General features: G+C 33.0%; 1 protein-coding gene across 1 annotated transcript; it reads left to right on the forward strand.

The window, feature by feature from the left end:
* The first annotated feature begins 8,971 nt into the window (after positions 1-8,971).
* On the forward strand, positions 8,972-11,277 carry LOC117169444. The gene is made up of 4 exons (XM_033355822.1): positions 8,972-9,089; positions 10,264-10,410; positions 10,537-10,707; positions 10,786-11,277. The coding sequence occupies exons 1-4, from the start codon at positions 9,021-9,023 to the stop codon at positions 10,984-10,986; spliced, it is 588 nt and encodes a 195-aa protein (XP_033211713.1). The 5' UTR covers positions 8,972-9,020; the 3' UTR covers positions 10,987-11,277.
* The last annotated feature ends 1,283 nt before the right edge of the window (positions 11,278-12,560 follow it).

Below are 12,560 nucleotides of genomic sequence, written 5' to 3' on the forward strand. Positions count from 1 at the left end.
TTCACAAATAATAATTCCTTTAATAGCAAATAATGAAATAATTAAAAGATGTTCGCTCTGTTGGTATATTGGTCTAAGTCTAGAACTGTATACCAACAAAGCTAACATATTTTAAATAATATTTTCATTAACATCAGCTTATTCCAAACTTCATTTAAAAGCAAAGTATTCTTGAATTAGGATCGTGAAAGTAAGTCTTTAAAAATGAATAATTTTCAAATTATTGTGCATCACGCTTTTTAAAATTAATTATGTTAACCTTAATAATATCCTGAAAATAAATGATCAATCTTCTCTATACAACTGAAATATACTATATTAAGCCTACAAATTGACAGGACAGAAAAAGCAGCGAGGCAAAATCACGCGAAAAACCAGCGGAAAAATAGGATTTTAAATGTGGACAAAGTGAATGAATGTATAAGAAGATTATTATAAATTATACATCATTTTTTGCAACCTTAAAAGTATCAATATTTTTTACAATTTTTCTCCATTTCTCAGTGAAAAAGAAAAATGTAAAGGTAAGTGTAAAGTAACAAGTTGAACTGATAATTTATTTCTTATTAAAATTGAAAATTTAGATGAAAATGAAAAAAGGAATCATGAAGATCTCTAGAATAGCCCAAGTGAATTTCTGACCATTTTCTTTCAAAGTTTCTCTGAGTTGATAATTTCCGCATACTGTGAAACTAAAAAAAGTATAACGTAAGAGTTTATTTCAGAATACAGGTCTAGAAAATGGTTAAGCGAATCGGATTCGGATTGTACGTGACCGTCGATTATCTAATCTCATTCGGTGAGATCGAGAAGTCAGAGATGCGACAGAGTAATCTAAACATAATGTTTAAGGGGGCGGTCCTTTAGAAAGTTGACTTAAACGTGTGCACAAATGCAGTCGTGGATAAGCTATCTACATTCGGTAATTCAGCAGCAGTGACTGTGTATTACGTAAACACATAAACTCCAATGGTAATTTTAATGGATGACTGTGTGTGCACATTTTAGTTACTGCGGGTTACGAAGTTCATCAAGTTTCGCAAGATTTCAATCAAGAAGTTTATGTGACATTCATGCGGAAACAATTCTAAATATAATAAATATCAAAGCTGAACTATATAGAAAAAAATCTTTTTGTAACGCCTGCACGGAATTTTAACTTCTCGGGGCATATATAGCGTGCGGGAAGTGAACAATTCCAAAACCGTTGTTAAAAGCAGTTGTAAATACACTTTTCCTAACTGCTTACTTGCCTTACTTCATTATGAGCTGACACTTAAAATAACGATTGTAAACAGTGAAATAGTGATTGGACCAACTCGAACTGATAATTTACAATAACTAACTCATAAATGACCATAGAGTACCGAAAACTCATGGCAATTTTTCAGATTTTCGGTAATTATAGATATTCTTGGATTTTTTCCAAAAAACTTCTTAACTAAAAATTACTTCCAAGAAAATAATGAAAATTTGTACAAACAGAACTTTCAACCCTAAAGAATGAATTCTGAAACTTTAGATTTATCAACTAAAGGCAATGAACTTTCAACCAAAAATTGTTGGATTTTCTAATTGGGTTCTAATAAATCAGTTCTCATTTAAGTGAAAATAGAGAAATTCTTGTATAAGGGGTATTCGGGTCTTTGTGAACAAGAATCCAAAATATAGATTTTGGATTTTGAATAGAAAATCACGGCTCAATCTGTGCACTATTTTATTTGGTGACGTACTTGTATGTCCTCGAAATGTCCGAAGAGGAAAAATTTGATTGAAAAATTAAATCTTTGTTATGCCAATTATTTGTAATTATTTATATAAATTGATGTTAGCTATGTAATTCCTGTATATTAAATATGTATCTATAAAGAAATTTTTCGTTCTTAAATATGAAAAGAACTTAAGTGTTTGAATGATTCATCAAGACAAGCTTTAAATTCTGGAACATATAGTAAAAAATAACCTTGATTTTTGAACCAATGATTAGCCTTAAAATGATGAATAAAAAATGATATTAGACATGTTAACGGCGATGGTTTATAAAGCTGAGCATAATTTCAAACACATTTTTTTTTGCGAAGAACGAGATGATGTTTATTGCAAAAATAAAAACAAATCTGAAAAATTTCAGTTCTCAACTAAATTCCTGACTATTTCCCGGCTCTTTGCCGGTGCTAAAAATGCTACTTGCGGTGAGCATGTAAGTAAAAAACTGATGAAAAGCAGTTCATCGAACAATTATAAAGTGCATAATTGCAATGAATTAGGTTACATAATTACATGGTTTGAAATGTTCGAAAATGAACATTTCCTGGAAGGTAGTGGCTCGCGAATAAGAAAGGCGCAAAAGCCTAGATCACGATGAGAGAGATAATAGCGGGTAAGGACGTTCCACGTCCATGCAATGTGCGCGAGCAGAAAGTACGCGTCCTTAAATATAAATAGGAGGCAGTCAGAGGCGAAGGTAAAGGTTCCTTGTGACGGTGTGGCGGCAGCTCGGGGAACCGTCAAGGGTCAGCGAGCGTACCGGTCGGCAAACCCGGGGTTGAATTCCCGATCTTTATTTTCTCGTCGGCTCTTGACTCTGGATTCTCGAATCCCAAGCACTCTCGATAAGCCTCTCGATTGGATTTATTACCAGGCTCACGGGGTCGGATAGGAATAGTAGACGTGGAAACTATTAAGCCATGGGGCACGGTCCACCGCGGAGTCGCGGCTGGAGGTTCGGATTCACTTGGATTGCTTGGATTCAAGAACAGAGCTTAACTAGGAGTACAAGGAGAGGAGAGGAAATATAACAAGATGAATCGAGCCCAGTCGGGAAATACTACCACGGCACACGCCATAAATCCTTCTGCAACCGGCGGAGAACCCCACAGGAGAACACGCGAAAACCGTCCTCCTGTCTCGGAACTCGATTCTTCTCCATGACTCTCTCCCTTGGAACTTCTGCTCAACTCCTTCCGGTAGCGGGAATATGACAAGTTCATTATGGTTAGTTGAGCACGAGCCGACCAAGGGCCAGGTGACCAATGCGTTGTTTCAGTAACGGAGAAGTCATTCACTTACGGACTTTACATGAATTTATGAGATCAGTGCTGGGTACCGAACCTTACAGTGGTAATAGTATTTCAACTTTACAACGTGTTGATCCTATCGTGACATTTATTATATGTTTCCATGTGCTGCTTTTTTAGATGTTACTAACGCAGAGAAGAACATTTTTAATGTGGGCAATTAATGCATAAATGCAAGTTTCGCAAAGAATTTAAAAATTTGATAAATAATTGAAATATTGAGTTAGGGACTTCACTTGTCATTATTCTAGCTTTGTCAGTATTTGACTTATAGATATTTAAAAAATCGGTTTAAATGATTAGCCAAATATGTGTCCTTCTATAAGAAAATGTACGTTGCGTATACTGTACCGGCCAGAATTCTCATTCCACTAAAAAAATCCATTAAAAATATGCCTCTCTTTTTTCATGACTCTATAAGCGTTAATAAATTCAGTTAAAAAAAATATAACAAAATAGTTGGAAAGCTAATTAAATTTTGCGTCAATTAAGAAATACTTGGACTACTTTCGATAAATAGGGTCCGTGATAGTATGTGAGATAGAACAACCTATTTTCCATTTTTTGACAATTTTCGATTCTCAGCTTCCACTTCCACTTTGCTAAATCAAAGTTTAAAGTCGCCTCCTTAAAATGAGACGAAAAATAGTTTAATTTTCGACTAAAAACGATCCATTTTCATCAAAAAATGATTTAGTCAAATATTCAGTTAAGAAAAATAATTTCCAGTCAAAAATAATTTTCAACAAATTAGTTAAATATTCAACCAAATTTAAGAACTATAGGCCAAAAGAGATGAATTCTCAACCAAAAATATAGAAGGTGACGTTTTAATGGAAAATAATTAACTTTGAACGAAAATCAAATGGATTTTCTAATTAGGATTTAATAATTCAGTTCGCATTTAAACGAAAAGTACGAGAAGACGGGGAAGTTTTTTGGAAATACAGGAAAAAGTGGAATTTTTACCAGAAATGTCCAACATTTCAAAAAGTTTTTTTTTCATACTTGCACTGTCCATGTGTGATGTCACATTCTGTGTCAACCCCTCCCCCTATATCTTCTAAGCTACGATCGGAAAAGTGGTACCCTTTCTGGCTGAATTACTCATTTTATTTGTCTCATAGCTATAATTTATGATAACGATTTTTCTTTTTTGTATTGTAAAATTAAAAGCACATATTTCAATAAGCTTGAAGCAATATTAGGAGAGGAAACAATTTATAAGTTCACTCGGTAGATCTTATCGTTCCGTACGAAATTTAAGGCGAAACGGTTCGTTTAAACACCTACCGATACCTAGATAACTTGACAGATAGAGGATATGATTCACCAATCAACAACTGGCTCGCAAACACTGCTTGTTTTCTCGATATGGTGTCTTCAACTTTGATTCTACATAGCATAACCCGTGTTTCTGGTCGGGGACTGGCCGGGCTATGTTTGTTTTTTAAGAGCCTAACCGTGCGCTGGTCGGGGACTCGGTGGATAAAATTTATGTCAAAACCCCAGTCGGGGGCTGACTGGGCTCTGATCGGACAAATCTCATGATCGTATGTTCAGACGGTAGCTGGCTGGGCGCTGATTGGCAATAATAAAATTTTTGAACTTTGTTTATAACTTAATTAATTTCTCTGATTTCATTAAAAAATGGATGCGTATACCCGCATGGATGTTCCACGCGTGAAAATATATTGGGTGAATATCTTTTTCACACCACAACTTTGAACGTTTCATGAGTTCAGACTTTCAAACCATGCATTTTGTGACAAAAATTCGATCAATCTTAAACGTTGTAAAATAGTATAAAACACCTAAAAACCAAACCTTACACGAAAGTCAAGAAACTTTTATCATTGAAAATTTTCAACGTTCACTATTGAATTTCTAAGTTCCGTCGTTGAAAATTTTAAATGTTCATAAAAAATCACATTTCCTGTCATTGTAAAAAGTTGTAAAATATTCTAAAATGGGAAAAAACAAAATATCACGCGAAGAAAAATTGTAGTCGATTTAAATTATTTGTTTAAAAAGTATTTTACTGATATTCCTGTTAAAAGTACGTGTATTTTATATTTACATAACGTCGCATAATAATAAATAATTCGAAAAAGAGTACAGGAGAAACAGGTCTATTAATATTTAAAGTCAAAATACTCGCAATCATTTAATATTTATTTTTTAAACCTTTTTTGTCTCTCAAAGACTACATGAAAATAGTTAATGTTGTCTGTGTGCTGGGCGTGTAGAATTTTATATATTACTATGCTCCAATTCTACAGTAAAAAAGAATAAAATTGATCCCCCAACTCTGTGACAGATGCTCCTCATGCAATTGAAACACGAATTATTTAAATCTAGTAAAGCAGCAATTAATCTTGTCCGGGCCACGGTCGAAATCCCCGGCCAGCTCCCAGCCATGCTCCATGGCCAGACGCTGGCCAGCGCAGCGTGACGACGTTGGTCGCATTCCGACCAGAAACCCCGGTCAGCTCCCGACTTAAAGCCGGGCTCTCCAGCCGTAGACTGGCCAACCCCCAACTTAAATTTCCACCCGGGACTTTGATATTGTAAAAAGAAACTAAAAAAGTATAGATTTTCTATTTAAAAAAATAACGAACAAAACAAAAACTACGAAATGTGCAGTTTTTGAAAGTCTGTGGAATGAGGCAGTGGGGAGATTAAGAACTTCAAATAAAATAGAAAGCTACATTTCTTTCCTTTATGAAAAAACTCCTCTATTGCACAAGCCTGGAAAAGTAGTTTTCGTCGATTTTGTCTAGTTTTTTAATTAAAAAGTCTAATCTTTTTTTTATAAAAAGATTAATTGTGCAGTACACAGCCATTTATGACAGTTCTCTCTCTGTTAATCATCTCCTCTAGATACAAGCAATCTGTTATAAGTATTTGAACGAACTGATTGCTTTAAATTTTTTGGTTAACGATAAGATAATATGAATAATATTCAACTTTCGGTATATGACATGCAAACTGCATTAAGAGAACATTGAAAGAATTGCAGAGAAACCTAGGAGAGATAAATAAAACAATAGAAATAAAATACATGTATATAAAACGCGAAAGAGGTAGGGAAAACGTGATGGAAAGGAAGGTGATATCAGAAAATATATTTGTAATATAAATGAAAAAACAATCAAGACTAATATAGGAAATTAGGAAAAACAAAAGATTTAAATGCAATGAAACAAAAAGAACAAGGTTCGTGTCTCAGAACATGCATACATAGCAATAGTATTTCTGTGAAGGCGCTACGGTTGCTTCCAATACAATTTTATGGGATTTTGTAGTTTCCTGGACTTGTCACTCGAGAAAGAAACTTTCAATTAAGCACAATATTATAATTATTCTAAAATTGCAAGAATTTATTTCCATCCTAAACTCAATGTTAAATTTACGGATAACTAACTAGAATCTGAAAACAAAAAAAGACAGACTTTACAGCCAAAAATGCTTTTAAAGCGGGAGAATAGAATGATTTTTTTAAAAAAAATTGGGCAATATTAGGAAAATACATTCTTTTCAATACAACTGATTGCAGGTGCAAAAATATTTTTATTATAAATGAAAAATAGTCAAATTTAATCGAAAAATACAAGTTTTTAAGAAAACAGTTGAAAATTCAACCAAAACAGATTAATTTTCAACAAAATAGTTGAATTTTTAGCAAACAAAAAAAAAACACGAATTTTCTACCGCAAGATGAATTTTGAAGAAAAGAGTTGAGCCTCAAATCTAAGAAGAATTTTCAACAACAAAGGTAACTTTTAACCAAGAGAGGAGAATTTTTAACAAAATAGTTGAATTGTCAACCTACTGTAAAAATGAATTTTCAACTAAATGTTTGATTTTTTAAATAAAAATAATTATACTTCAATTAAAAACAGTTGCGTTTGAGCGCGTCCAGGGCGCGCGAATGTTGGTTCTCACTCTTCAAGCTTGATAATGTATTTACCTCGCACTACGCGCTCAGTCTTTGTATACAGACTTTTTAAAACTAAAGGTTAAAGCATCGACAACAGTAATTTGGTGATTGTGAATTCTCTTTTGTTAAAGCTCCTTCGGCTTTAACGAACACATTCTCATCACGTATGTCGTGCTTCGCACTCGAGTTTATCCCTGAAATTGTATATCATTCCCATAAATTTATATTATTATAATTCATAAAATGCATTTCTATTAAAACTGACGTAATTTCATTCTCTCGTTTGTGTTAGACTGGAGTTCATATTCCCGATCAAAAAATGATTGATAACAAATTTGTAGATCTTTTCAAATGCCTGCTCGTCTTTTGTGGTATCTTGCATAGTTTGGCCGCAAATTGTAACTGTTGGATTTTTCATTCTTTTTTATGTTGTCAAAATAAAAATAAAAAATAAACTTTTTTCTTCTGTTGAATTTTTTCATATTTTGCGTTATTTGCATTAAGGTCCCGTGTGGAAATAATTCATAGCTGTACTGGCGCTACCTATAGTAAAATCTAGTAGATCTGGATGCGACCTAGATTGCAAATTTAATACTTATTTTTATAATTAAATCATTCCTGACATAAAAACACTATGAGCTACATTGAGAATTTTAACAAATTCCAGATTTCTGTAAGAAAAATGGAATATAGCTCGCATGTGCTTTTTTGGCAGAATGTTTCCAAATATTATTGATGAAAAACAAATTTATGCGTAAAGTATTTTAATAGTATAAAATTTTATATTATTTTAGTCTTATATTTATATTTAGGAATATAACTTATGAGCATTAGAGAGAGCCCTATAAATATAAAATCACAGATTCTTACAACTTGAACTAACTTAGAAGATTATAGATTCAGGTAACTTTTTTTTTAATTTTTACAATTTTTCAAGTTTTTTAAATCAAATTTTAGCATTAGGCAGTTAATTCAATGAAGTTTAACGACGACAGATAGTGCTGGCGTCGTAATTCTCGCTACACCTCGAATATAAATCGAGCGATTAAACGATTATAAGGCGAAAGATTATCCAGACAAGGTTAAAAATCGGAAATTATCTTCGAATCATGTAAAGTTTATCTGGCAAGGTTAATTTTTGTTGCGGTGAATCTTTCACCTGGAATCGATGTCAATTTTATCTTTCATTTGTTCTGTGCAGCTAAAGTGTAGATAGTCTAACATATTCTTTCCATGTGTATATGTCATTATCTGGCTCCGGTCTGCTGTCCAACAGAAAAAGCAATAGTAAGTGACATTTACCATTGTGACTATTGTCAGGTATGTTTGCATAGCAAAATAAGTTCGATGGAAAATATCACTTCTAGGTTTTTCCGTTGGACAGCAGCGGTATGAAGATTTATGCACTCGGTTTTTAAATAAAATTTTTTTTAAATAATTTGACCTACTGTATGAAGTTTGCTTTTGTCGAACCTTAATGGAAGAAGTATGGCTAATGTTATTCAACGTATTAATTAATATTACGGTAAGACCGCAGATTCGTCCCTGGCACATTCTTTTTTTTTGCGGCAGCGACGTAAATACTATAGCCTGTTCCTTGATAAAAGAAAGAATAAAAACAAAATCTCACGCCATCACATCTTGGAAGTTTCAGGTTGATACTCTTATTTTTTTAATCATGATTTAGTAACGGTACTACCAGGAGGGCACACGAGTACCTGGATAATGAATCGATTCCAACGATTACCGCACGAAAGAATAGGAGGTGCATTGGGTTTGGAGCCATGCGCCAATTAACATTGAGAACTTGACTCAAATTGACCTTGTGGCAATTACCTTATCGCTCACTGATATCCCCACGTTACTTATTTGACCTAACTTTTTTTACGATTGTATATCACAAAGACAATTGATAATTTTATATTTGTGATATCATTACTCTGTAGAACTTAGCACGCGTAGTTTATTATAATTTGTGAGAAAGCTAACGGAGTGAAATAATGAGAGTGCGAATCATGCACGAAATTCTCGTTTACGCCATTAGCGTGTATGCTTTCACACAAGTGAACGTAAGTGAACAAGTGTTGTGATTAAAAAAAATCGTTTATTTGTATATTTAAATGTTCCAGATATTTTAGGGCAACTTATTTGCAGTATTGTATTTATAATTAGATCGACATAAAACTCATTTTTTATTGGGCTTAGGACCTTTTAAAACTAGATGCAACGTTAGGGAAGCTCCTTAAGAAAGGAGCTAATTGCAATGATAGTTTCTTGGTGAAAATAGTAATTTATTAAATTTCCAGTCACTGGTTCAAGTAACTTGAAGTTCTTTTTTTATATACGGAAACATATATTATATATGTAAAAATCTTCCTGCTGCGTGGGCGTATTCCCATCGCGCCTTGGAAGCGGGTCTGCTGGATCTCGCGCTTCGCGCTCAATAATATATTTGTCTCGAAAAACGCGCTCCGTCATTGTACTTCCCCCACATTTCTGCAATGGATTTTGCAGTGAATTCTCTGTCATTAAAGCTCCTTCAGTACTAGATTAAAATTGGTCAAAAACGCGAAGTTTTCTATATTATGTTCGAATCTATTAAATTAAATGTATACTAATTTTATTTTTCATTGCTACAATTTTTTCCTCACTTGGCATTAATTTTTATTCACAGCTACCCTGAAAATGTATTATTTCAATAAATGTACATCATTAGTATTGTTACAATTCATAATGTACATCGATATCGAAAAAAATATATTTTCATTGTCTGGAAACTTAAAAACGAGATAAATTTTGATAATTTACTGTTGAAATTTCTTCAATTAAGAAGACTTAGAATTAAAAACTTGACTTTTAATCTTAAAAATTTCCCAAATTTAAGAATTTTTATTCAGACATCCTAAAAACTTAAGAATTTTAAATTGCAAATCATTATAATTGAAGAATTTTCAGAATCGTTTAGAACAACTTTAAGTTGTAAATCTTTCAAATTGAAAACATGTTAATTTTGACAATTTGCAAGTACAAATTATTTAAGGTTAATGTTTTAAAATTCTGTGATTTTGATGGTTTACAGACGGATTGAATATTTATTTTAATTTATGATTATTATTTATAGCTTAAAGTACTCTAATGGAAGCAAATATTTAAATTTGATAATTAGGTAATCAAAATAAGAAATGTGTAATAAATTCGCGTGGAGCGCTATATTTGTTAATGTAACAAATAATTATGTTTTAGGCCTTTAAGTATGAGAGCTCAATACTGGGAGAGAAGCTAACATATTTTGTTAACAATGAAATTTCCTTTACCATCAAACAACAAAATGATGAAAAGTTTGCCTACCTCACATTCGAAAAGACAATTACGATAGCTAATGACCTAATGGTATATTTATTCAGTGTATAATTATTTTCAAACTACTGTATCACAAGTTATTATTATTTGCAATTTCTGTATAAAATAAAGCTTTCTTGAACTAATTCTAAGCAATTCAAGATTTGTACATTACAGCTTATAGTAAGGGTTATAAGAGAAGATGGAGTGGAATTCCAATTTCCCGACAATCCTTCTCGACTCTGTCACATTCTGGAAGATCAAATGGTGGGAAAATCCAAAATAATGTCTCGATTCAACATTCCGAATGTATTCAACATAATTGGACGAAATTGTCCAATTGAAAAGGTAATATTTAATACTTTCAATCTCGGGTAATAAGATTCAGAATATCGATTATGGGCATTATTCTTTCAATATTTTCAGGGCACGGTTCGTCTAACACCGCATGTTTTCCCCCATTTGTTCGAATTGAAAAACGACATCGGTTGTGGAAGATTTAACCTTGCAACCAGTTTATTGAAATGCGAACCTTTTACTGCGTTCTCAAAGAATTGCACATTATTAATCATGGCTGAGACAAAATTGGAAATCTCTGCGTCACACTGCTCAAATACTTTTGAATAAGTATTTAAGTATTGATAAATGTTGATATAGTTTCATTTTGAAAAATTCTTTGATCCGCGAAGAATAATTAAACAAATTAAACAACGAAACTTTATAAACAGAAAATACCTAATAACAGTTCGAGAAATCTTGATTTATTCTATATCTTGGATTATTTTCTACTGCGAATAATATACTACGTTAATTAAGTAAAACTATCGTTAAAACAGACGTTACAAGATCTTGGTTCCTGTAAGTATTATATTATGACTAGTAATCGGCGATGCTTCGTTATAAACATGATATTCTCAAGAAAGTACTTCTATCCGTTCCTCATCCTTATCCACCCTCGGAATCGTTTAAAATTCTGTTCGATTGTGTTCACCTTTGAGAAGAATATCCTGCTCGCCCGCATTCGCCTTTTGTAGGGTATGCGATTCGAAAGAAACTAAAAAGTAACATCCTGTTAATTCTACCAGCGAGCCTCAGGAGGATCGAGAATCGATCTAATATTTCGTTCGAGGTCTACGAATATTATCGGAGGCAATTTTCGAATCTGATTATAGTTATGACTATGAGTAATGGCCGCAAATCGTGTCGGCGAGGTCGTGGCTTCGTTGAACCATACAGGGGATCTTAGATTCAGATACTGGTACTGAACTTGTCTCGGACAACCTGTTTGTCCGTTATGCATTATGCTTGTTCACGAATGGTCGTACTATGCTACCAATGAACAGCGTGCTCAGATGATGTCTTGACGTGTTATCGATTCCTTCGGAAGAGAATAGGGTAAACGACCGGTAGAAGATCCGTGATGAACACAGTTCGAACCGCTTCAAATTTGATTCTTAACTCTGATAATTATTGGGTTAAATTAAACTAGAGACGTTGTACTGTGCTACATTGTGTTATACTTCATTAGTGTTCAGTGTTCGTGAAGACAAGTATTGGGTTTCAAATAAGAGAGTTACTATGAAAGCTATTGCTGATCATAACAAAGTTATCATAAATAATGGCAGCGATAATACTTTCTAGACTTAGGAATAAAAATCATTCAGTATCTTTTTTTAGATGTCAATTTTAGAGAAAAACGCAATTGAGAGGCTATGTGCAATAACATCGCACTTTTACTTTTAGAAGTCACTGGTTTTTTATTTGTTTTGCACTTAACTTCATGAAGAAAAATAGAAAACAAGTAATTTCTTAAAACGCAAGTAAACTATTGTTGCATCCAACCGCTCAATTGTAAATGTGATGCATAGGAGAAAGCGATTGCATTATAAAAAAAATCACATGAAAAGTGATATAGCAATTGATATTGGATGTATTTTGAAGTTTTGTTTATTATCTTTTAAAACTACTGAAAGTCACGAGTGTTCTATTCCTAAACATCTCAAATCTGTTCTTAAGAAAGTTATGAAACATTCAGATTGTAAATCTTTATAGCTTAATTATCTGTTAAAACATGTGAAGTGAATATCCACATGTCCGAATAAAAAGGTGCCAACTCGCACAGTGAACTGTCGAAGCTTCAAGGTTCCCATATAAATTATATTGGGAATATCAGCGAGTTCGCACATTTTCATTTGGACACG

The sequence above is a fragment of the Belonocnema kinseyi genome, chromosome 3 (assembly GCF_010883055.1).
Source record: "Belonocnema kinseyi isolate 2016_QV_RU_SX_M_011 chromosome 3, B_treatae_v1, whole genome shotgun sequence".
NCBI lineage: Eukaryota > Metazoa > Arthropoda > Insecta > Hymenoptera > Cynipidae > Belonocnema > Belonocnema kinseyi.